The sequence below is a fragment of the Andrographis paniculata genome, unplaced genomic scaffold, assembly GCF_009805555.1.
Source record: "Andrographis paniculata isolate CXL003 unplaced genomic scaffold, ASM980555v1 Contig57END, whole genome shotgun sequence".
Taxonomy (NCBI): Eukaryota; Viridiplantae; Streptophyta; class Magnoliopsida; order Lamiales; family Acanthaceae; genus Andrographis; species Andrographis paniculata.
The window spans coordinates 3096251-3123237 of record NW_026137592.1 but is presented as its reverse complement, the minus strand read 5'-3'; the positions used below and the strand labels follow the sequence as shown (position 1 = coordinate 3123237).

General features: G+C 31.4%; 5 protein-coding genes across 9 annotated transcripts; 4 read left to right on the top strand and 1 right to left on the bottom strand.

Annotated features, from left to right (window-relative positions):
* Positions 1-357: 357 nt before the first annotated feature.
* LOC127257105 (uncharacterized) lies at positions 358-5960 on the top strand. Of its 4 annotated transcripts, none has more exons than XM_051283414.1 (2): positions 358-877; positions 944-2562. In XM_051283414.1, exons 1-2 carry the CDS (start codon positions 587-589, stop codon positions 1739-1741), a joined length of 1089 nt encoding a protein of 362 aa, XP_051139371.1. In that variant the 5' UTR covers positions 358-586; the 3' UTR covers positions 1742-2562. The 4 variants fall into 4 exon arrangements, 3 of the variants coding, with proteins under 3 accessions (XP_051139371.1, XP_051139372.1, XP_051139373.1); XR_007839935.1 differs by adding an exon at positions 5415-5960 and having other exon boundaries at positions 359-2018; XM_051283415.1 differs by having other exon boundaries at positions 359-545; positions 690-2561.
* A 3349-nt stretch (positions 5961-9309) lies between these two features.
* On the top strand, positions 9310-11131 carry LOC127257107 (uncharacterized). The gene is made up of 3 exons (XM_051283417.1): positions 9310-10061; positions 10179-10390; positions 10477-11131. Exons 1-3 carry the CDS (start codon positions 9524-9526, stop codon positions 10492-10494), a joined length of 768 nt encoding a protein of 255 aa, XP_051139374.1. The 5' UTR covers positions 9310-9523; the 3' UTR covers positions 10495-11131.
* Positions 11132-14480: 3349 nt separating this feature from the next.
* LOC127257498 (uncharacterized) lies at positions 14481-17412 on the top strand. The gene has a single exon (XM_051283953.1). It carries the CDS (start codon positions 14698-14700, stop codon positions 15856-15858), a length of 1161 nt encoding a protein of 386 aa, XP_051139910.1. The 5' UTR covers positions 14481-14697; the 3' UTR covers positions 15859-17412.
* Positions 17413-19794: 2382 nt separating this feature from the next.
* LOC127257130 (uncharacterized) lies at positions 19795-21778 on the top strand. Of its 2 annotated transcripts, none has more exons than XM_051283455.1 (2): positions 19795-21628; positions 21725-21778. In XM_051283455.1, exon 1 carries the CDS (start codon positions 20380-20382, stop codon positions 21553-21555), a length of 1176 nt encoding a protein of 391 aa, XP_051139412.1. In that variant the 5' UTR covers positions 19795-20379; the 3' UTR covers positions 21556-21628; positions 21725-21778. The 2 variants fall into 2 exon arrangements, with proteins under 2 accessions (XP_051139412.1, XP_051139413.1); XM_051283456.1 differs by having other exon boundaries at positions 19826-20338; positions 20492-21778.
* Positions 21779-22995: 1217 nt separating this feature from the next.
* LOC127257129 (eukaryotic translation initiation factor 3 subunit E-like) lies at positions 22996-26588 on the bottom strand. Its single transcript, XM_051283454.1, has 8 exons — positions 26296-26588; positions 25833-25987; positions 25308-25535; positions 25102-25223; positions 24503-24722; positions 23767-23915; positions 23442-23579; positions 22996-23315 (listed from the first exon to the last, which is right to left on the bottom strand). The coding sequence occupies exons 1-8, from the start codon at positions 26498-26500 to the stop codon at positions 23216-23218; spliced, it is 1317 nt and encodes a 438-aa protein (XP_051139411.1). The 5' UTR covers positions 26501-26588; the 3' UTR covers positions 22996-23215.
* Positions 26589-26987: the final 399 nt, after the last annotated feature.

Here is a 26987-nt window from a genome sequence, read left to right as displayed (position 1 = left end):
ATTTTTTTTTTGAACAATGATGTGTATTGATTGGATAGACAATGAATAAAATAATATAAATATATATTAAATTTAATGGATAAAATTTATATTATATGATTTGATTATGCATTTATATTATATTCAATATATATATTTAAATTTTTATTTATTTATATTATAAAAAATTTTATTCTTTAATGATATATATATTGTATATATATATATTTTCCCTATAATTATAATAAATATTAAATTATATTTTAATTTTTTTTATAAATAAATAAATAAAATCAAACACCCTCTTAAACAAAATTTAAATTTAATTTATTTTCTAATACATAAAAATATATTTACAAAACTATGAATAAAAAGGCCACGATTTTTCTTTTTTTTTTTGGTTTTTTTTTGGGTCGCTTAAATTACACACAAGTGCGATCGGCTGCAAACCCTACTGGCTCGCCGATATGGCCGCTCTCCGTCTCCGGCTGTTGTTGTCCTTGTGTTTCTACGTCTCCGATTACTGGATAATGCAAATCCGATATCCAGAGGACTGATTTGAATCTGTAAGTTGTGTCGATCGATTTTACGTGCTTCTTCTTTCAGAATGATTTCAATTCTGCGCAGAAAAATTACCTGCTCATTTTATGCTTCGCCTCACTGTATTACCCGCTCGTTTTGTCTCCGTCTTTTCTCTACTTCGAACGAAGGAGCATGCATTAGTTCTGATGCAATTTTTGATTTATTGCGGAAGAAGCACCGATTTTCGGCCGAAGTGGCCACTAAAGCTGCCTCTATTTTGAATCAACGAGTGAAAGACACCGAGAAATGCAATTCGATGCTGTCGTATTTACAACAGCGTGGCTTTTCAAATACTCAAATGGAGAAAATAGTGAAGGTCGACCCTGCGTTGCTCTTGGCTCGTCTTGACTATAACATTGAACCCAAAATTACGTTTTTTCAGGACATGGGCTTTTCTTCTAAGGATATTACCGAAATAATCTCAGCTAATCCTTGCATTTTGAGGATAAACTTGAATAGAAGAATCATTCCTTTATTATCTATTCTAAAAGGCTTATTAGGAAACAATAAAGCTGTTGCCATGTTTATGAGCAAATCAGGGTGGTTTGTAGGCTGTGACTTGAAAACGACTATGCTTCCCAATATTCAAATATTGAAGAGCTTTGGCATACCAATGGATTGCATCATTAAATTCCTGTGTACGTATCCAAGGTGTTTTTTGTTGAAATCTGAAATTTTTAGGAAGTCTGTGGAAAAGGCTGAGGAGATGGGTGTCAATAGAAACTCCGGAATGTTCATACTTGCTGTTCGATGTTTAGCTCAAATATCCAGCAATGTTTTGGAGCTCAAATTGCAGGGTCTTCGGAATTGTGGAATCGCGGAAAGTGACATACTGGTATTATTTCAGAAGGCACCATATGTGATTATTATGTCTGTGGATAACGTAAGGAGAACAAAAGATTTCATTCTATCTAATGGAAAGTATAGCATGTCATCCATTCTTAATAACCCAGCATCACTTTCGTGCAGCATAGAGCAGAGATATAAGCCCCGGTTCCAGACTTTAGAAATTTTGGAAAATAGGAGTCTGCTTAAAAGTTGGCCCACCCTCCCAACACTTTTCAAGATGTCAGATGAGAAGTTTCTTGAGAGATTCATCCGCCCTTATTCGAGTGAGCTAAAAAATGCGTGCACAGCAGATAATTCTTTAAAGTTACAGCATTGGTTGAAGAATTGCTAATAGCCGTGGCCAATAGTTTCCAAGTGATTGTGGTTATAGTGACGACTGACAATGTGTACACTGCAATCTTTTCTTCAAAGTTAGAGCATTAGTTGAAGATTGGAGATAGATGTAGTCAATAGTTTCCAAGTGATTGTGGTGAAAGTGACCACTGGTGCGTTCCCTGATGAAATGGTAATCTGTATTTAGTTTCTTTGAAGAATTGTTAATAGCTGTGGCCAATAGTTTCCAAGTGATTGTGGTGAAAGTGACGACTGGTGCCTTCCCTGATGAAATGGTAATCTATATTTAGTTTGTTTGCTGCAGAATCTATTGGTTTCATATAATTGGGCTATGCAGACATTTCTCTAGCCATCCTCTGTTCTTGTCACCTTAGTTTTCGTGTTTTAATTATGTGATTTTCATTCTACTTTTTGCATTTCGAATTGGATTATTGCTGGCTAAGAAGCAACTACTGTGCCATGTTTGACTTGCCTCTAAATCATCGATGCATCATGTTGAGAAATTTTATATGTGAATGTACATATTTTTCAGTAGAAGTAGATACATCCGACATGCTTTAATAACTTACTTTTACTTGGTTGCATTTCTATAATTATATTCGACTTTGTGGCCCTAAGTTTAATAATACGTATTAGCATGGAACCATTTTATCTTACTTGTGATATTGTTGATTTGCTCTTGTGCTGAATACATCTTTTCTTCTGAGATCACTCACTTATCCTTACTATACGACTCCGACTCTTAGTCCGAACAACAAATCAATGCCTCTAAACCTACAATAGATCCTCCTAACTTCCATTTTATTTTCTTCTCCCCTGTAGTCGGCTTTGTTGGATGTTCTGTTTATGTTTGTTTTTTCTAAAATTTTGGTTTTTATTGTTTTTTTAGGTGAAATAATGATTGAATATGATATTTTAAATGTAAAATTTATAGATGCTTAAAAAGAACAAAATCACACACCTTTGCCTACATGCCAAAACATGTTTAAATTGTGCTTTGCTAAGGAATGTGTTTACCGTGATTATGTGTTTACCGTGATTGTGTGATATATTCTCTTATGTTAAATTGTAAGATCGTAAGATTTATTGCTAACTTGTTTTCCAATTTAGAAAAATTCAATTCAATTAATTATTGCTTAAGATGAGCAAATTAAATTGGATTGTCTAAGTCCGGGAAGAAACTATTAAGTTCAAATGTCAAATTGACCGTTGCATAAATGAACATTGGTACTAAAATATTCATTCAATCCAACAATAATAAATACCAATTCAAGAATTAAACAAATAATTATAATCAATAAGAACTTTATCACAATAATAAGAAATCTCTCAAATATAAGTGATAGTTCGTTATCATCTTTTAAACTAGAACAACATGAATAACTCCATCCATAATAGTCCACAATCAAGTAGAAAATGAAAAAGAAAATAAAAAAATAAAACTCTAATTCGAGAGTGAAAAGAAAATAATTTTCTTGTCGATCTTGCTTCTTCTATTTGACCTTTTTTCCATTTGGTTTTGCACGGTTGTCTCCGAAAATTATTATTATCTTTAATTTGCTTCGTGGAAAGGATAGCGTAGAATCCAAGGTCAAGTTCTACATATATTGGAACAATGTGTGGTATTCAAATCAACCTTGCCTTTTGTCTAGCCGACCATTTTACTCGGGTGCTCACTACCAAAAACAGCAGTCTTATTCATGGCTCATACAACATGCTTCTTATCCTTAGCCTTGGTCTTATTTATGTTGTTTTAACTGAATACTTTACTTACATTAGTCAGTGGATTTCGATTGTCTGTTCTCATTCACAGATAGATAGGTGGTCTTATTCTTGGAATAAAGATTTTAAGATAAGCTGAATATATTGTTCTTACTTAGTCCCGCTATGTGTAAAAGATATCAATGCCTTCGACAACACTCTAGTAAAAACTTTAATATACCTCAATGTATACTTGAGCAAGAATAGAGGAAAACCCGTAGCTCAAGAAGAGTATGCCAAAATTATTGGAAGTTTAATATACTCAACAAACTGTACAAGGTCTGACCTGGCTTGCCCTAAAAATAAGTTGAGTCGATACGCTAACAACCTCAGTCATGAACACTGGAAAGCGCTAGAAAGAATCTTAAATTATCTTAAGTTTATTCTAAATTTTGGCATACACTACTCGAAATACCCACCGGTACTAAAAGCGTACTGCGATGTCAATTGAATATCCGATGCAAAAAACTCACTGTTTACAAATGGATATGTATTTACAATTGGAAGATGAACTGTTTCGTGGAAATCTACAACACGGACGTGCATTACACGGTCTATAATTGAATCAGAGTTCATCCCCTTGGACAAAGCTAGCGAGGAAGCCGAATGACTGAGAAACTTCATGGATGATATTCTATACTGGACTAAACCAGTACATCCCGTGATAATTTACTGCAATAGCAAGTGCTAAGAATGAAATTTACAATGGTAAATCCCGACATAGACATAACACTGTAAGACATTTGATTACTAGTGGAGTATTGACTATTGAATATGTAAAGTCAATAGAAAACTTAGCGGATCCGCTAACCAAAGGATTGCAGAGAGATCAAATGTACAAACTGATAAATAGAATGAGCTTGACATCCACAAGACAATTACATTGATAATCCAACCAAATCACTAGGAAATCTCAAGCCTTGTTTCAATAGGAAAACTAAATTGTGAGAGTCCGGTACAAACACTCAATTACAATTCTTTGAAAAGTAATTAGTGTTACAATGTATAAAAGTGGTGAGGTTGAGTCAATTGTTCTTAATGATCCTAAAAGTGTGAGTTAGATATCTTGACATAGGAGTCTGAAATGTGTGCCACTTCAAACAAAACACTTATGAATCCAAAGACGAGATCTATGACTGAAACGGGTCAAAACCTGAGATAACAACACATTAATATTATTGACTAAGTGCACGCAGAGGTGAACAATTCAATGCATCACGGCCACCAGTACATTATGTAATGTTGACTATGGAAGGTTCAAAGCCACAAGCTACCTGTCCAAATGTATCAATGTTTAAGAGAGATTGAACTGGGCTTATGTCATTTTATGGACATTCCCACTTACGTAGGGGATTGTTGAATAATCGGTTATTTACACAATCGATTAATTGGTGAGTGAAAATGTGACGGGCCGATGAACCAAATTAATTGAATTAATTTGGATGAAATAAATAAATATTATTTATTTATTATATATGGGGCTTGGTTAATATTTTGACTATTTTGCCTGTTTCGAGACAAACCAAATTATGCAGTCCTAAGTTAAATCCAGGTATATGACTTAAGTCGCGGTATTATCTGGATAAAATATTATCCGTTAGATGAATTTATTATAATCTCAAACAGAATGTTTGAAACTATAAAAAATTACAATCGTTTCAAACGAAAGGTTTGAAAATATAATAAATTATGATCATCTCAAACGGAAGGTTTGTAATTAGAATAAATTACGACCACCTCAAATGGAATGTTGAAATTAGAATATATTACATCGGTAATTAAGGTCATAATTGTGATTGTAATTGATCATCTGCTATTTTGGCCGGGTGGAGACGCATATATAAAGGGTCTCTCCCTCCATTCTATACACACTAACAACATTTTCTTTTTATTCTCTTATTGCTTTTTAGCTTTCCAGAAACCTCTCAAACTCAGTTTCTACCTCGTTTTATTCACCGGAGCTTTGACGATCAGAGGAGTCACTCTCATTGGAGACAGAAACTGTTTTATCTTTGGGTTAGAATGCCGGCCACCAGAGGCACTACCGGGGCGTATCTAATTTTCGGAAAAAAAATTTATCCTCGACTTGATTTCACGGTACATTTACTTATCGCAATACCAATTTAGCTAACAATATAATTCCTAATTAGTTATTACATAATAAACCAAAGATAACGTCATAAGCATATGTATATATTTACGAGGGAACAATTAGGGTGATGAATTGGAAAAATCGGCACCTGCAATATATACAAACAACACATAGTCTTATAATACACAACACATGTTGTGTATAATAAAGACAGGTGATGTTTATTTATAATTATAAGTGTGTTGTATAACAGTAAGTGGTATGATAAATCAACTATTATTTGTGTTGTATAAGACTATGACATGTGTTGTTAGTTCATGTGTTGTATTTGTGTTGTTGGTTCATAATTATAAATGTATTGTATAACAATATGTGGTGTGCTAAAATCAACTATTGTTTATGCTATATAAAACTATAGCGTGTGATGCGGTATGCTGTCAACACGACACCACCATTTATGAGAATATGAATGAAGAGTGTACGTGTGTATACATGCAAATTATTATGTAGAATTTTGTTTTTGATTTTACTATTCCGAACAATTTTTTTTTTCAAATATATCAAATCAAAACACCTAATTTTTATTTATTATATTACACTTAAATTTAATTTTACATTCAAAATATTACATACATATTTATATCACATCAAACAATTATTTCAATTTAAAATTTTATTATTTAAAATCAAAACTCAAAATCAAAATCTCACAAATAAATACACGCTATGTTTTGATAAATCTGTCAACCAATGAAAATATCAACTAAAATATATTCCGAAATTAAAATCTAACACAGTAAAAATTTCCTGTAATTAGAGATTAAACGAACCAAAAGGAAGGCTAAAAATTATTAATATAACTAATAGGGAATATCAAAACAAATTAATCTAAAATGTTAAAGAAGGTTAAAAGTGTTGTTAAAGAAAAAACAATATTAAAATATAATCAATAAATTTATAATGTAGAAAATAACAAAATAGAAGAAGAAATAACTAGAAAAGAGATAGAGACTACTCCCACAAAAGCCTTAACAAAAACCAATGATGATTCGTGTTGTGAGTATTTTTCGAAATTTTGTTTATTTGATATTGATTTTGAAGATGAAATTGTAATTATATATATATATATATCTTAGGGTGTGTTTTTTTAGTTGAGTTTAAAAAAAAATTGTTTGAATTTGACATTAAAATAATGTTTGATGAAATATTTTGTAACATAAAAAAATATATTTTTTTCGAAAAATTGCTGAGTACAAATAATAAAATTTGAAAAAATTTTACTAAAAAAACATGCCATAGTCTTTGGAATTGAAAAGGATGAATAATTTTAATGTAAAAAACGACTGACAAAATAATAATAATAAAAATTATAAGTTAAAGAGCTGAAGTAATAAAATATAAAAAGTAATTAGTACAAAGAAAAATGAGATAGATAAATGAAATTTTGATATTGCTGTGTGTATTTTTTTTTTGTTTATTTATTGTATTTTTTATAATTAACTTTTACAATTTAATTTGTATTTATTATTATTATTTTTATTTTTTCTATTATTTAATTTTTATGATTTTATATTACTCAAATATCATAAAATATCATATCTAAATTATTATTAAAATAAGTTATCAAACTAATAATATAATTAAAAAATACAATAATATTTTTGTTATCCAAGTTATTACTCCCTCCGTCCCAAATACTATCTCCATGTTGCCGTTTCTATCCGTCTCACGTACCATGTCACTTTCATTTTTTGGAAAATGATTACACACTTTAATCTCATTTTAAATTTTTAAATTTTATTTTTTTTAATTTTAATTAAACTAATTAGTTATCTTAATCTTAATTTATAATTATTTATATTATAGCATAATTATTTTCACTAATACATTATTAATTATCTACTAATTACACCCTCCTAATATACCGTGTCTACTGTGCAGCAGACACGGTATCTGGGACGGAGAAAGTATTTTTTAGTGCTCAATTTATATTTTAATTAGCAGTATAGCGCAATTTTTTTATTTTTTTTTTTGTATTTTTAAAGTATATACTCCCTCCATCCCATAAAGAAGTATCCATTTGCTTTTTGCACGTAATTTTAGAAATATTAGTATTATATTGGGATATAGTAGGAATAAAGTAGAAATAACTAAAATAACCTTATTAGCATGTGTGATATAAATGTTATGACATTTGTGTAATATATTGTACGTTGTAAGAGTATTTGTAATGTTGGTAGATAAAGTTACTTAAAAAAAAAGAAATCGATACTTTGTTATGGGACGGACTAAAATAGAAAAATGGATACTTTGTTATGGAATGGAGGGAGTATATTTTTAAATTGAATTCCTCGTTTTATAGAATAAAGGAATCAATTATCATTTTCTAATTATAATTTTTTCTACTATCATTTTTAGACAATTCTATTTTAAAAGATTGAAATACCAAAACATAAATAAATCGACATAACTATTGTGAAAACAAGATCATATTTTTGTCGGGGCAATATTCTAAGGGTGTGTTTGTTTGGGGGATTTAATAAGATTTCTACTATTCATCCAATTTTTTCCCCCCAAAAACATCAAATCAAACACCTATTTTTCATTTTTTATATTATACTAAAAATCAATTTTACATTCAAAACATCACATCAACACCTATTTATATCACATCATACAACTATTCAAATTCAAAATTTTTACTATTCAAATCCCAACTCAAAATCCAAATCCCCAAACAAACACACCCTTAATATGAAATATACTATTTGTAATATCATTTATTATCTTATACATTAATCACTAGTAAAGTTACTTATAAACAAATTAAATAATACTCAATCCTTCTAGTAAGAATGATAATATATTTTATTTTTAACTATATCAATAATATTTTTTAATTTGGTAATGGTACAGTTATTTAATATAATAAATATCATTATAATTTTCAATATATTATATAAATGTTATTATTTTTATATTATACTATACTAAAAGTGTATTTTTTTTCACTACAAACCAATATAATATTAATATTAAAAAATTTAAGCAAAAAACAAATAATGTTTTTATTGCGAAACAAAACTAGTATATTGAATTGAAGTTATTTTTCTATTGAAGGAAAATAAGCACTCTAAAGTTATACCTCACTGTCCCACTTAAATTATTTCATTTTATTTGGGCACGAAGTTTTAGAACTTGTGTAGTTAGTAAATAATTATAAAAATATAATAAAAAATAATTATAATTTAATAAAAATAATTAAATATTAAAATTAAATAACTAAATAGTTTAATTAAAATAAAAATTATAAATTATGAATTTTAAAATTGATTAAAGTGTATAATTATATTAAAAAAATACATTGTATGAGACCGACGAAAATATATAAAAAGTGAACAAATTAAATGAGACGAAAATAATAGAAATGCATATATTTAAACACAATTTATATTAAAACTTATTTTTAAATAAATAAAAGAAAATATTAACAAAACTAGGAATAAAAAGGCTTTTATTATATTTTTTTTTCGTTTAGCGTGCGTTTGTTTAGATTTTAAATTTTACTATTTATCTATTTTTTTCATAAAATATTATATCATAACGTCTATTTTTTAATTTATATATTATATTAAAATTTAATTTAACATTTAAAAATTAAAAAACAAGGAGTATTCAAATTCAAAACTAAAAATTTTCACTGTTGACTTCAAAATCCAAACCCCCGGGACAAACGCCCGTTGATGTACAAACAAGTGCGATCGACTGCAAACCCTACCGGCTCGCCGATATGGCCGCTCTCTGTCTCCGGCGGTTGGCCTTGTGTTTCTACGTCTTCGATTACTGCACGGTGCAAATCTTATTGACAGAGGACTGATTTGAATCTGGAAGTTGTGTCGATCGATTTTACGTGGTTCTTCTTTCAAAATGATATCGATTCTGCGAAGAAAGATTACCTGCTGCTTTTTCGCGGATTATACTTCGCCTCACTCTATTCCTCGCTCGTTTTTTCTACGCCTTTTCTCTACTTCGAACAAAGAGGCGTGCGTTAGTTCCGCTGCAATTTTTGATTTATTGCGGCACAAGCACCAATTTTCGGCCGAAGTGGCCACTAAAGCTGCCTCTGTTTTGAATCGACGACTGAAAGACACCGAGAAATGCAATTCGATGCTGTCGTATTTACAACAGCGTGGCTTTTCAAATACTCAAATGGAGAAAATGGTGAAGGTCTGGCCTGAGTTGCTCTTGGCTCGTTTTGACTACTCCATTGAACCCAAAATTACGTTTTTTCAGGACATGGGCTTTTCTTCAGAGGATATTACCGAAATAATCTCAGCTAATCCTTGCATTTTGAGGATAAACTTGAATAGAAGAATCATTCCTTTACTATCTATGCTAAAAGGCTTATTAGGAAACAATAAAGCCGCCGCCAAGTTTTTGATCCGATCCGGTTGGTTTTTAACAGGTGACTGGAAAAAGACTATGCTTCCCAATATTGAAATATTGAAGAGATCTGGTATACCATTGGACTGCATCACTGAATTCCTGTCTAAGTATCCAAAGTGTTTTTTGTTGAATCCAGAAAGTTTTAGGAAGTCTGTGGAAAAGGCTGAGGAGATGGGGGTCAATAGAAACTCTGGAATGTTCATACGTGCTGTTCGAACTTTAGCTGAACTATCTGGCAATGTTTTGGAGCACAAAGTTCAGGCTCTCCGGAATTGCGGATTCACAGAAAGTGACATACTGGTATTATTTCAGAAGGCACCATCTGTGTTTGTTATGTCTGCGGATAACGTAAGGAGAACAAAAGATTTTATTCTATCTAATGGAAAGTATGGTATGAGATGCATTCTTAATAACCCAGCATCACTTTCGTGCAGCATAGAGCAGAGATATAAGCCGCGGTTTCAAACTTTAGAAATTTTGGAAAATAGGAATCTGCTTAAAAGTTGGCCCGCCTTCACAACACTTTTCCAGATGTCAGATGAAAAGTTTCTTGAGAGATTCATCTGCCCTTATTCGAGTGAGCTAAAAAATGCGTGCACAGCAGATAGTTCTTTAAAGTTACAGCATTGGTTGAGGAATTGTTAATAGCTATGGCCAGTAGTTTTCAAGTGATTGTGGTAATAGTGACAACTGCTGCATTTGAGTGAACTCGACAATGTGTACGCTGCAATCTTTTCTTCAAAGTTAGAGTATTGGTTGAAGAATTGGAAATAGATGTAGCCAAGAGTTTCCAAGTGATTGTGGTTATAGTGAGGACTGGCGCAATTCCTGTTGAAATGGTAATCTGTATTTAGTTTCTTTGCTGCAGAATCTATTGGTTTCATATAATTGTGCTATGCAGACATTTCTTTAGGCACATCTTTGTTCTTGGCACCTTAGTGTTTGTGTTTTAATTATGTGATATTCATTCTACTTTTTGCATTTCGAATTGGATTATTACTGGCTAAGAAGCAACAATTGTGCCATGTTTGAGTTGCTTCTAAATCATTGATGCATCATGTTGAGAAATTTTATATGTTAATGTTCATTTTTTACACTAGAAATAAATACATCCAACATGCTTTAATAATTTACTTTTACTTGGTTGCATTTTTATAATTATATTCGACTCTGGCCCTAAGTTTATTAATACTTATTAGCATGGAACCATTGTATGTTGCTTGTGATATTGTTGTTTTGCTATTGTGCTGAATATGTCTTTTCTTCTGAGATCACTCACTTATCCTTGCTATACGACTCCGACTCTTAGTCCTAACAACAAATCAATGCCTCTAAACCTACAATAGATCCTACTAACTTCCATTTTATTTTCTTCTTCCCTTTATTTTGGTGGTTGTTTCAACTATTGCGTAGTCTACTTTGTTGGATGTTTTGTTGGCGAACACTGTGTGTTTATGTTTGTTTTTTTGTAAATTTTTGTTTGTATTGTTTTTTAGGTGAAGTAATGATTGAATATGATATTTTAAATGTAAAATTGATAAGTGCTTAAAAAAAACAAAATCACACTTGCTTACATGCTAAACATGTTTAAATTGTGCTTAGCTATGGAATGTGTTTACCGTGATTGTGTGATATATCCTCTTATGTTAACTAAGAATGGTAATTTATCAAGTAATTAAGAATATAAAATAACATTTAGGGTTTTATCTACCAATAAAAAGGTTTAGTTCAAGGAGTGATGTAAATTTTTTGTTTGACTTTTGTGGCGGATTAAGGTAAATTAGTATTTTTATAAATATCTAATATAATAAACTTTTCGTTTGACTTTTGTACGCGAATCAAAGTAAATTAGTATTTTATAGATATATAGTGTAATCAAATAATGTAATATTTATTTTACCCTTAAAAAAGTAACGTGAAAAGAAAAAAGTAAGAGTATTTTGATATTTAGTTTATATTATTAAAAAAACAAAATGAAATTTTTTTATTTGGACAAACTAAAATGAAAAATTAGAAATTTTAGTAGTGGACGGATGAAGTATTAATAATCACAATAATGAGAAATTTCTCAAATTTAGGTATCAATTCGTTATAATCTTTTAAACTAGAAAAACATGAATAACTCCATCCATAAGTCAATAATCAAGTAGAAAATGAGAGAAAACGAAAATACAACTCATATTAGAGAGTAAAAGAAAATATTTTTCTTGTCGATCGTGCTTCTTTTATTTGATTCACTCGTCCAAGATTGCCCTTCACCTCTATTTTTCTTTTTATTTGGTTTCCATGGTTTTGTCTCTGAAAACCATTATTGCCTTTAATTTGCTTCGTAGAAACGATAGCGTAGAATCCAAGGTCAAGTTCTACATATTTTGGAACACTGTGGTATTCAAATCAACTTTGTCTTTCGTCTAGCCGACAAATTTGCTCGGGTGCTCACTACCAAAAGCGGTAGTTTCATTCATGGCTCCTACATCATGCTTCTAACCCTTGATCTTGGTCTTATCTATGTAGTTTTCACTGAATACTTTACTTACATTAGTTAGTGGATTTCGATCGTCCGTCTTCATTTACACCGAGATAGATTATATATATATAGGGTGTGTTTACTTAAGAGGTTTGATTTTAAATAGTAAAATTTTGAATTGAAATAGTTGTTTGATGTTATATAAATATGTATTGATGTGATATTTTGAATGTAAAATTAAATTTTAGTGTAATAAAATAAATGAAAATGAGATATTTGATGTGATATTTTTGCGAGAAAAATAAAATTAAAATATTAAAATCATAAGTAAAATCTTACAAATAAACAGTGATTTATCCGGACCATTTTGTTTATAGTTAAGGATTTGATTTGACCAACTCAAGATGAGCTTTGGCTGAAGTGGTTGGTTCTCTCTTCTTGAGTTAAAAAACATACATTGTTGTCCTTTTTCTTTCCATTGGTTTCATCCTTCATCCTCCTCCAACTAACCAAGAAAGTACAATGGTTGCTCTCTGTGGATTCTAATGATGTTTATACTCTCTTTTACTTTATAATTATTACTCACTCCGTTCACAAACTAATGTCCTACTTTTTTATTTGGGACGTCTAACAATTATTGTCCTATTTCATTTTTTAAACACAAATTTTATATTTTTACCCTTCATTCATTTATTACTTTTAATCTCTACCATACACTTAAGGCATATTTGTTCATTCATAACAAAAAGACAATCACCTAAAAAACCATGCAAATATACTTTATGACAATAGAAATTGGACGAAGGAAGTATTATTCATATTGCGGACAATATTTGCTATAGATGTGAGGAGAGTATTACTGTATTATGTGCTATTTTTGTTGTTGAACTTATGATATTTAATTGAAATATATTGAGCTATGATGTATTTGAATCATGTGAGGATTTGGTCTAAATTTTAGAAGTTCATATTAGAAGGTAAATTACTTATAATTCCAACTTTTGAAAATATTTTATAATTTGAGTGCTCCATTATATGATTTGAAATTTGATTAATTATGAACCTATAATGATTTTTTGAAAATTATAAAGACATTAAATAAGTTTTTAAAATTTTGCCTTAGATTCTGTCCGACTTAAAAATAACATCTTCTATTTTGGGACTATTGTTAGATCAACTATCGCTCCTTCATACAATTGAAAAAAATGACATATATAGCATATATTTTACCATTATTACAATTAAAAGATAAAAATGATAATTAAATACATATACGAAATATTTATTGCAACTTATCCTTATTTCAAATGACAAAGGAATATTTATTCTTTTAAATAAAGATACATCAATTTCATATAAAATATTTAAAAAATAACAAAAGTAAATATTTTGATATATTCTTTTTTTTTTTAAATTTTCAATAACTAAGAATAAAATTATAAAAAATCTTATACAACTAAAAAAGTAAAATATAAAATACTACCTTAAATATAATTTAATGTGTAAACAACTGTTTTACAAAATAGATAATATATTCAATTAATCGGACTAATAAACAACTCTCCAGTCATCCTCAAGTTTTTGCACGTAGCAACGTCATTTTATGGTTGGTTTTTGTTTTTTTTATTTAAATTTTTTATATATTAATTCTTTTATTTATTTATTTATTTTAATTTTATCTAAAAATAATAATATTAATTGTAGATATAAAAACTAGTATAAAATAATATATAAAATAAAATATTATCCAGAATATTATTTTTGGACTAATATATAGTTGTGAATCGAAATAAAACTGCTATAGTAATTTCATTTTTTGAGTTAAAAACTATATAGATAGAGTCTGTGCGTTGAAGTTAGCCAAATCGAATTGGGGTAATTGATAGATAAACACTACTAAACACAATTTATACTTAGAATTATTTTCTAATGGAAATATAAATAATAAAAAATAAAAATATTTACAAAACTATCAATAAAAAAGTCGGTCGCTTAAATTACAGATACAGTGACGATCAACTGCAAACCCTAGCGGCTCGCCGATATGGCCGCGCTCTCCTCTCCGTCTCCGGCTGTTGGCCTTGTTTTTCTACGTCTTCGATTACTGCACAGTGCAAATCTTATTTACAGAGGACTGATTTGAATCTGTAAGTTGTATCGATCGATTTTACGTGCTTCTTATTTCGAAATGATTTCAATTCTGCGCAGAAAGGTTACCTGCTGCTTTTTCGCGGATTATGCTTCGCCTCACTGTATTACCCGCTCGTTTTGTCTCCGCCTTTTCTCTACTTCGAACGAAGGAGAGTCCGTTAGTTCTGCTGTAATTTTTGATTTATTGCGGCATAAGCACCAATTTTCGGCCGAAGTGGCCACTAAAGCTGCCTCTGTTTTGAATCGAGTGAAAGACACCAAGAAATGCGATTCGATAATTTCGTATTTACAACAGCGTGGCTTTTCAAATACTCAACTGGAGAAAATGGTGAAGTTCACGCCTGCATTGCTATCGGCTCGTCTCGAGTATTCCATTGAACCCAGAATTAAGGTTTTTCAGGACATGGGCTTTTCTTCTAAGGACATTGCCGAAATTATGTCAGCTAATCCTTTCATTTTGAATGTAAACTTTAATAGCAGAGTCATTCCTTTATTATCTATTCTAAAGGGCTTATTAGGAAACAATAAAGCTGTTGCCATGTTTATGAGCAGATCAGGGTGGTTTGTAAGCGGTGACTTGAAAAGGACGATGCTTCCCAATATCCAAATATTGAAGAGCTTTGGTATACCTATGGATTGCATCATTAAATTCCTGTGTTCGTATCCGAGGTGTTTTTTGTTGAAGTCTGAAATTTTTAGGAAGTCTGTGGAAAAGACTGAGGAGATGGGTGTCAATAGAAACTCCGGAATGTTCATACTTGCTGTTCGATGTTTAGCACAAATATCTAGCAATGTTTTGGAGCTCAAATTGCAGGGTCTTCGGAATTGTGGATTCACAGAAAGTGACATACTGTTATTATTTCAGAAGGCACCATCTGTGGTTATTATGTCTCCGGATAACGTTAGGAGAACAAAAGATTTTATTCTATCTAATGGAAAGTATGACATGTCGTGCATTGTTAGTAACCCTGCATCACTTACCTTCAGCGTAGAGCAGAGGCTTAAGCCGCGGTTTCAGGCCTTTGAAATTTTGGAAAATAGGAGTCTGATTAAGTATTGGCCCACCCTCCCCGTACTTTGCTATTTGACAGATGAGAAGTTCTTTGAGAGATTTATCCGCCCTTATTCGAGTGAACTAAAAAATGCGTGCACAGCAGATAGTTCTTTAAAGTTAAAGTATTGGTTGGAGAATTGTTAATAGCTCTCTATAGTCAATAGTTTCCAAGTGATTGTGGTTATAGCGACAACTTGCTGAGTTTGAGTGAACTCAGCAATGTGTACACTGCAAATTGTTCTTCAAAGTTAGAGCATTGGTTGAGGAATCGGAAATAGATGTAGCCAAGAGTTTCCAAGTGATTGCGGTTATAGTGACGACTGGTGCGACCACTGTTGAAATGGTAATCTATATTTACTTTCATTTTGCGTCGCATCTGTTGGTTTCCTATAATTGTGCTATGCAGACATTTATTTAGGCATGACTGTTCCTATCACCCTAGTTTTCGCGTTTTCATTATGTGATTTTTGCTGTACTTTTTGCATTTCGAATCAGATTAGTATTGGCTGAGAAGTACCGACTAGTTTTGTAGTTGTGGGATCTAGGGCACCACAGTTAGTACTGTGCCATCGTTGAGTTGCTTCTAAATCATTGATGAAACATGTGTTAGAGAAATTTATATATGAATGTAATTTTTTAAACTACAAATAAATACATCGGAACATGCTTTAATAAAATTTTCTACTTGGTTGCATTTTTAAAAATGTATTCGTCTTTGGCCAAAAGTTTATTATAGCAATAGGCGTTAGAATGGAACCGTTTTATCTTACATGTGATATTGTTGTTTTAATAATTGTGCTGAATACACTTCTTCGACTGAGAATGAACAATGTATACACAAATTAACAAATTAAGTAGAATCTAACCAAAATTAATCAAATATTGCTTGCGAGCAATGTTTGCGTTAGGGGTGGGGTATTAATGTGCTCTTTGTTATTTTTTGCCGCCTAAGTTGCGCTCATTTTTTATGTTTTTTTTTTTGGTGAGTCAAATACTATTTGTGTGATAGATTTTTCTAGCACAAATGATGATATTTAATTTGAAGGGAAATTGTAGGGTGCTAAATTTGGAAAATCAGCACATATAAAATATAGAAATAGCATACGTTTTTATTATACATAGCATGTGTTGTTTGTAATATAAACATGTGTTGTTACTTCATAATTATAGCGTGTGATGTATGGGAGTATGTCATGTGCTAAAATAAGTATTGTATGTGCTATGTGAAACTATATCATGTGCTGTTAGATTATGTACTGGATTTGTATTATATTAAAGTATATCGTGTACTGTTTATGGTTACAACGTTGACAACACAATGCTGAATTTTAGCCTGCCTAATTTTGAAATATATTTAGCCAAATTGGTAGTTCAACATGTTAGGATTTGAGTCAAAATTTCAAAAGCCTTATTAAAAAATTAAATTACAGTACAATTAAAAAATGAATTGAGCATTATATATCCTTTTCAAGTCTTCTTTTTACCTTAGGTCTTGTCTAACAAAAAATAACATTATTAAAGTTCACGATTATTTTGATCGAGCATATACCTTGTCCACTTCCTAAAGCATACCCCACGACTAGGTGTGGAGATAGGGTTGGTCTGTTTCAAAAATATTTTGCCTATAAGTTTGAATTAGTATTTTTAAAAGCCTGATCTAAAAGTCTATTTAAAGGACTACATGATATTTTTATTTATTTATTATCTGCAAATTTAGTTAGAAATAAAAAAAAATTAAGTATATACAATTATTTAATATATATAAAAATTAAAATATTGTATTTATTTATAATAAATTTATAATTAAAATTATTTAATAAATATTATTATTAGATAGAAAATTATTTTTAATATATAATAATAATAAAAAAAATTTATAAAAAAATAATAATAATAGTACATAAGCTGGCTTGTTAATTAAAAAAGTTACTTTTAAGACTTTTTTAAATAATAGATCAGGCTAGGTTAGGCTTCACGTAGGCGGTAGCCCTGACAGACCTGGCCTATTTCCATCTGTGCCCACAACCTACACCAATTTAATATTTATAGTTTAATGTGAAATACTTTAATTTAATTTGATGTTTTTAATTATTTTTATCATGAACAAATTAAATTAAAGTTATGTACCATATCAATCACTGATTTGGGAAGCTACGAATGTGCACCTGCATTGATTAATTTGAAAGAAAAAAGAAATTTTTTTTAATGCATATGTAGTTACTAGTTAGCACCCAATTAATTACTTTAAACAACATAAGGGCGCCCAAGAAATTTCTCCTTCTCTTATTTTTATATATTTAGTATATTTGTATTTATTTATTTTTTATTTTTATATTTTTCGTATCATACAGAATTTTATTCTCTGTACAATGATACATATATTGATATATTTTTTAAAATTCTAATTTTAAAAATAAATAATTTTGATATAAATATAAATATATATGTATTTTTTTATTGATGTGAATAAAAGAGAATACGAGGATAATTAAGAGAGTGTAAATTAAAGGTGAAAGAGATACTTTGGATCATTATCTGTATGTATGGATTCTTTCCAACTTAATCTACTGTTGAGAAAATATAAATATATTAAAATATATTACCAATAATCTATAATTTCTAGAACAGAAAAATCTACACAAAATAAGAAATAGGTAGGAAAGCTGAGCTTCACTCGTAAGTCAAAGAGAATAAACTTTAATCAATAATCAATTTTAATTTTATTATATAAAAACAAAATATTTACTTTCGATTTTACCATTAGAAAAATGAACGGGCGAGGTGATGTAAATGCAACTGATTTAATGTGTCATATATTTGGACCGAATACAATCATGTACGCTGAAAAAGCTAAACAATATGACCGTGTATAATGAAAAATTTGTTCGACAAATTTATCCTGTTTTTGTCTCTTCCTCGCCTCTCCTGCCATAACTCTTCCCACCACAAATTAGCGTGGCTTCGGAAGAAGCCATATCCAAGTTTTCTTTTTTCTTCTTTACTTTTTTTTCTCTTTCTTTATCTTTGTTCGACAAATTTATCTTGTCTTTGTCTCTCCTTTCTCTCTTCCTCTCTCTTACATTCTCTTTTGTTTCTTTTGTTTCTTATTCTTTCTTTCTCTTTCAAATAACTATCGTGTGTAAATTGTAGATTTAAAATAAATTAAATTTAAAAATCTTGATCACGTCAGTTTTATGATAAACTTAAATTTTTTTTTTTTTCAATATAACAATTGTAGTTGCTCTTAGAATATCTACCCCAATTTATTGAATGTTTATTAGTGAACGGAAAAGTTGAATTACGGGCCATTTGACTCCCGCCATCTCTCACTCCTAGTCCTAATCAAAAGCATCGATCAACTAGATTCAATATGTTGCAAATTGTTTCTTAATCATACATACTACATAGATCCGTTACGTTTGTTAGTTTTTCAATGGTTGGATTAAAAGTAATTAAACATTCTATGATGAGATCAATTGATATTTTTATATAATGCAAATTTAAAATTGATTGTTTTTGTTCTCATTGATTTTTTTAAAACCAAATTTATCAGGGGTGTGTTTGTTTAGGGTTTGGATTTTGAATTGAGATTTGAATAACTAAAAATTTGAAATGAAATAATTGTATGATGTGATATAAACATGATTGATGTGATGTTTTGAATGTAAAATTGATTTTTAGTACTCATTTCGTCCTAATTCAAAGTATTATTTTTACCATTTTCGTCAGTCTCACTCCAAAATATCTATTTCATATTCGAGTAAAAGTAATCATGCATCAATACTAAAATACTCTTTAACTTTTACCTAAATTATAAACATACTTTTATATACTATACAATTACTTTTTACATTGATATAACCTTACACATTTCAATTAACTAATAAAATATTACTCCCTTCGTAGTTCAAATCTATACTCACTTTCCTTTTTAGGTTGTCATTGAAAAATATTCTCGTTTCTTTTTTTTTAAGTAAAAAATTATTATATTTTTGCATTTTTTTTTACTATAAAAGGAAAAATAACAATTATTACTCATTTTTATTAAAATTTGTGCCCGATTAAATAAGCACATATTTGCATGACGAAGGGAGGTATTATTTTTTAATCTACGGCTAAATCTCCGCCCCTTTTGGACCAGAACAAAAAAAAAGTATAATATAAAAAATAAAAAATATTCCCCCCGTCCGCTTATAAAGTTTACATGTTTCTATATTGTGATGTCCAATTACAAAGTTTACATTTCATTAAATACCCTACTTTTTTTCCACAAATACCCTTATTTTACATCACATCATTACTTTTATAAAAAAAAATAAGGGCAAAAGTAAATGTAACCCTTGTAAATGGAAGGAGGGAGTATTTTACAAGACTAATATTAGTAAATAGTAAAAATTGTACCAAATCCGCCAAACAAAGCCTAAGCAAAAACATCAATAATAAAAATATTTATAAGACTTGATAAAAAAGGCCGCGTATTTTTTATTTTCTTGTCGCTTGACGATCGACTGCAAACCCTAGCGGCTCGCTGATATGGCCGCACTTTCCTCCCCGTCTCCGGCTGTTCTACGTCTCCGATTACTGCAAAATGCAAATCCGGTGTCCAGAGAACTGATTTGAGTCTGTAAGTTGTATCGATCGATTCTACGTGCTTCTTCTTTCAAAATGATTTCTGTTCTGCGTAGAAAAATTACCTGCTACTTTTTCGCGGATTATGCTTGGCCTCACTGTATTACCCGCTCGTTTTGTCTCCGCCTTTTCTCTACTTCGAACGAAGGAGCATTCGTTAGTTCTGCTGCAATTTTTGATTTGTTGCGGAAGAAGCACCGATTTTCGGCCGAAGTGGCCACTAAAGCTGCCTCTGTTTTGAATCGACGACTGAAAGACACCGAGAAATGCAATTCGATGCTGTCGTATTTACAACAGCGTGGCTTTTCAAATACTCAAATGGAGAAAATGGTGAAGGTCTGGCCTGAATTGCTCTTGGCTCGTTTTGACAATTCCATTGAACCCAAAATTAAGGTTTTTCAGTATATGGGCTTTTCTTCAAAGGATATTACCGTAATGATCTCAGCTAATCCTTCCATTTTGAAGATAAACTTGAATAGCAGAATCATTCCTTTATTATCTTTGCTAAAAGGCTCATTTGGAAACAATGAAGCTGTTGCCAAGTTTATGAGCAGAATGGGGGGGTGTGTAAGTAGTGACTTGAAAAGGACTATGCTTCCGAATATCGAATTATTGAAGTGCTATGGTGTGCCTATGGAACGCATCATTAAACTCATGTATACTTTTCCAAGGTGTATGATGTTGAACCTGAAAATTTTTAAGAAGGCTGTGGAAAAGGCTGAGGAGATGGGGGCTGATCGAAAGTCCCAAATGTTTATTTACACAGTTCAATCTGTAAGCCAAATGTCTGGCAAGACTATGGAGCTGAAACTGCAGGCTTTTCGGAATTTTGGATTTTCGGAGAGTGACATTCTTGCAACAGTTCAGAAGGCACCATCTCTGTTTTCTTCCTCAGTGGATCGACTAAAAAGAACTATAGAGTTTCTTCTTGCTACTGGAAAGTATGATATGTCTTGCATTGGGAAATATCCTACGGCTCTGTCGTACAGCCTTGAACAGAGGTATAAGCCGCGATGTAAGGTTTTACAGGTTTTGGAAAGTAGGAATCTTATTGAAAAATGGCCTTCTCTCAGCATGCTTTCCCTGATGTCGGATGAAAAGTTTTTCGAAAAATTTGTTGGCCCTTATTTAAGCGAACTCAACAATGTGTATCCTATAGAGAGTTCTGTGGGCAGTGTCGAGGAAGAAACAAAAGTTAGTTTGAGCAATTGATTCAAGAATTGGAGATTGGTGTAGTCAATAGTTTACAAGTTATCGGGGGCTATTGTGATGACTGTTCTTGAAGGTAAATCAATGCTAATCAATATGTAGCTTTATTGTGTGGCTTATCGATTGGTGTTAGAAAAGTCTCTGATGTCATAACCCGGTGAATATTCTACAGTTCGGAGCATTCTTTTCGTAGTTAGACACTGCTTTTAGCATTCTTTCATGGTTCCATGGTGGCCGCCTCGAACACTTTTGGATTCTTTATCTTAGAAACAGCACAAAAGAGGTATGGCTGAATTGATAAAGATTAATAGTTAACTATACATATGGTGTACACATATTTTGGATTCATTCAAAGTTATATTAACCAAATAACTTGCTTGAAATGTGTACATTACACAGATGTTTGACACTCTAGAACAATTTTAATGTAGTCTGGAGTCAAGCTCAGTGCTTTTGACGAAAAGAATTTATACAGTGCCAAAACGAATTAGGGTTGCTCAGCTCTGGCGCCATTGTTACGAACAGAGAGGGAAGAGATGCCCATAAATCTTGTTTTATAAACGACACTTTCCAAATATAAACCGCGACTTTAGTTTTGAAGTAAAAAGCCAAGAACTTGTGGAACAGTAAAAAAGAATTAGGGTTGCTCTGGCACCAATTTTACTTACAGAGAAGGAAGAAATGGCCATAAATCGTGTTTATAAACGACACTTTTCAAATAAACGCGACTTTAATTATGAAGTAAAAAAATCTTTCTTTTTTTAAATTAAAATAATATTTGATAAAATATTTTATTAAAAAATAAATTATATATATTTTTTTGGGAAACGACAACGTCCAATTTAAGTAGTAAACATCCAATTTTAGTAAAAAATCGGAAGTTTTGTGTAAAGAAACGCATAAAATATTCCAAATGTACAGTCACACCCAACCTGTCTTCTTCCTTCCAATTTTCTCTTTTGTCTGTATATGAATTGACACAAGTTCAATACGATAATAAACGGATCGAGTTAGAATTGGGGCTTTTAACTCAAAATTTAATAATTTTATTGTAAATTAATTTAAACTAAATTTAATTTTAAATAATTCAATAAAAATTAATATAACACGATAATAAAAAAATTATTTAATTGGATCAATACAAACCCGACGATCCATTACCGTTGACCAATCACCAACTCTCGTGTACCTCTTCAATAATAGCCAACAAGCGGCAATTGGAATTTCAATTCAGCTCAAGCTCCCGCACTGTTGCAACAGTAAGTTTTCGTCCACGGAAGGTGGTGCGATTTCTCGACCTAAACTTGAAATTCGGTTTTCCTAAATCCAATTCTCCCACGTAGTTTAAGTGGTTATGATCAGTCCAGTGCAACACTCATCAGAACATCAACTTGTCCCTTCTTACAACCGAGCATGATACAAGAAGGTTGAAGAAAATTAAAATTAAAAATAAAAATAAAATACACTAACATGTGAAAAGGTTGAAGAAATATCATCACATTCATGGCAAGCCAGAAATACAGAATCGGCGACGGCGATAGGGCAAAAAACCAAGAATAAAATTTCTGACGAACATAAAACAGTAAAAGGTTGCGCAAGAATATAAACTACTACCAATCCACAAGTATGACAGAAAAACTTGGCGGTGAAATCGACAAATGCCTCATCGAGCAGCCTGTGCTTGGGCATGTTCGAGAAGCTGGCTGACGAGCTTATAAGTCCTCCCGGAAAGGCCCTTAGTGTGATCGATGAGTTGCTCGTACCTGCACCATAAACATGATTCATAAATCATAGAGACAAGAAGTAGGTAATAACGAACAAGGGGAGAGTGCTTTTTCTTGGTTGTTCGAATATCATGAATGAGGAATATTCATATTTGCAGAACTTACACATTCGGGTGGTTGGGTTCAATGACTATAGTTCCTGTCTTTGAATCAATCTTAGCATCGAGCTTCGAAGTCCTAATGAGATTTACAATCCAGTTCTCCGCTTCCTCGTAATTCAGATTAAGCTTCTCTGCTAGAACGCTGTCACAAAGATTGCCAAACGGTAACTCAGACGGTGATTACAAATATGAAACATGAAAATGTTATGGTAAAGAATTTGGATTATAAAAAGCTTTGGGTTCTATTTTACAGATCAAGAGAAAACTATGTGTTCCGACACTGTTAATAGGACTAATGTTCCAACAACAAAAGAATTTCAGGAACATACCCCATGTCGATGCGGTGATGAATGCGACAGTAGGTCTCAAAAATGAAAAGACGAGCATTTTCAAGGAAGTCGTCTCTCAATGGAACCACCACAGTGCCCAAATTAGCGTCTTCAGCTCGTTTCCCAAGAAATGGATCATTCAGTATAACCTACATTCAATGAGTTGATGACTAAAATTATGCAATACAGGATCAATACTACAATGGCCAATTGCAAAATCAATCCACAGAATAAAATTAGAATTTCACAAGCTTATACTTACTTCCCTCGAAGAAAAAGAAAGAAGAAAAAAGCATAGCATTCTCAATTAATTAAAATTTCCATTCCATGAATGAATTGGATAAAATTCACTTGGCTTTTAAAAGGTTACATTAAAGAAGGCCAAAATTAACTTCTTCGGGATTGAAAAATAAACAACTATAAGACACGAGAACAAAACTTAGTAGCAACAGTTGTAACAAAATAAAGTGACTACTTATTTAAAGAGAAAACAAAATATGACACAAAACCAGGGAACTGCAGAGCAAACGGGTCTAATTCAAACATAAGTCATTGGTTAACTTTGTGAATGCTGGACTAGAGCAGATCTGCATATTGGTAAACTAATTCTCATGCAATTTTAAGAACCCAAGCAATATATAAACGAATATAAAATAAAAACTGAGCACATTATCCTGTTGCCATAAGTTCCAAAAAAACACGAGTTACAAGGCAATAAAGAACTAGGAGGGCTTACTTCTTCACACTCTTTCATCTTTTTTTGAGCCCCGTCAAAGTCATAGTTGACATAGACACATGCCAAAAACTGTACAATGGGATCTTCATAAGAGTACTGCTCTTGCTGGATCACCTTTATAAATTCCTTAAATTGTGGGCGTCTTCGTTTGTTGACAATGAAGGCAGTTGCCAGATAACGCATAAGATGGGGAGCATTTGTTTGAATGGCATTCAGATACCTGAATTCGTTTTTAAATTAGAACATGCCGGATGAGTGGGTAATATAACACTTTCAATTGGTGTGAGCAAAGAGAACAGAAAACTACCAGGTAAGCACACAGCATGCCGAGACATATGAATGTAACTAGTTGAAAATTAAGATATCGAATATCTCATACAATATCTTTTAAGCATATGACCAAGAAAACCAAGATAAATCATCCCTCAATATTACGTAAGCATGAAAATAAAAGGAAAAACATAACAAGAAAATAAAAAAAGATGATCTACATAGCAAACACCTCTGTTGTGAAAAGTCTTGTAATCAATTTCAACAACCAAATATATGAATAAAGTACGAATGGGAAAAATAAAAAATAATCTATTTCAGAGTCATACTTATCCTGATTAAACAAGTCAATTATCTGTGTTCTTCCGTTGTCATGATTGAAGAAGATGAACAAACTCCAGTGCATTAGCCATATCCTGCTTTGCACTTGATTCATCGGTGAAGAAAAATTCTGTAAGGAGTAGATGTCACGGTAAGTTCAATTAGCACATCAAAAAGGGTATAATTGTTAAAGCTACTAAGTGCATCAATCGACCTTAGAATCGATGATTTCCTTCAATCGATTAAGCTCCTCCAATGCAACATCCCAATTTTGCATCAGTATCTCTGCAGCCAATTTCCCCCACAATGCACTCAAATTCCTCTCACTGTTAGGGCACAAGGCCCGGTACTGATACAAATAATCAGCAGCTCCAGAGTAGTTTCCACATTCAAATTGGAATTTGGCATACTGATACAGTGCTTCTATCTGCTCCGGACCAATCTGAACAGCAACTTTGATTAAGCTTAAATTTTAATTATTTACATAAGACCGAAACATAACCTTTCGAGATTTTGTTTAGAACACTTTACTAGTCAATCACCCAACCTAATTGAGAAAATAATTGAAAAAAGTAAATGCATTTTTACTTCTATAAGTTTTCTTGAAGTAAATTAGCAAATGTGATTTTTTATTTACTTTTTTTTATTCTGATGTATATCAAACAAGGTGTTTGTGTAACTGAATATACAAAACGTTCTGAAAGTAAGCATATCACGATAACTGCAATTTGGTCATCACCTTATAGCGATCATTAAGTAACTGCAGATTGTACTGTTTATCAGCTCTCAATTCCTGAACAGCGTTTGGATTCTGCAGAAAAGCAATCAAAGGAGCTGCAGCCTCTTCCAATGCCTTCAGTCTACCAACGACCTCAACCCTCCTATCGACCATCTCTATATCATACAGAAAATCAAGGAAATTATAAGATGGTTTAATTCAAATATTAACATTCATGAGCAAAATTTGCAGTAAAACCCTAACTAGGTCATCATATAAAAAATAAAAAAATTCACTCAATATTCTCTCACACCTTCCACCAAGTCGACGCATCGACCAGGATCGTTTATAACCCGAATTTAATTCGGTTAAAGTTTTTGTCAGAATCGAAAGATTCTCGCTGGATTTAAACTGAACAGTCGAGACGACTAAAATATTTGCAGCCACTCGAAAAATGTAACGAAATTTCAATCGAAACACGTACCCTGCGGAACATCGTCGGACCGGTAGAGCGACTTGTGAATATCCATAGCATAATCAACCATGTTGGTATGATTCAGAAGCTCAATTTTCGCCTTCAAAATATCCTCATACAGACCACGCTCCTGCAAAAACTCAAGCAGCGGGAACACCAGATGCCTGTCCAGATGCGGTGCTATAAGCTGCGTCAAATCGTACTTCGCCGCCATCGTTCGTCGGATTAACTTATTCGGAGCGGCTCCGGCAGCTGCGAATCAAAGAATTGCACGGTTGTGTTCTGAGCAAATCAGAATTAGGGCTATCACTTGGGTTGAATAAGAGTAGATAAAACTTACTTGGCGGGCTGAAATTGGGCCATATGATTAAGCTTAATTTGATTGGGCTCTTTAATTGAGGGTTTTGGACTTTTATATTGGGCTCAGTCCAAAGTTCAAAATAACTAGAAGCACTTGTTTTATTAATATGTTTTTTTTTTGTTTTTTTTTTTTAATTACAAAGCAGTATAAATAAATTGTTTTTTAAATATACAACTTTCAATATTATTGTTTATTACAAAAATATATTTATGTTTTGTTTTTATTTTATAATATTATCATTTAAAAATATGGTACTCAGTATAATATTTTATATTAAAATATTTTTTAATCCAAAACATATAAAGAGTACTTGATCAAAATGCATATTAAAAAAAATATG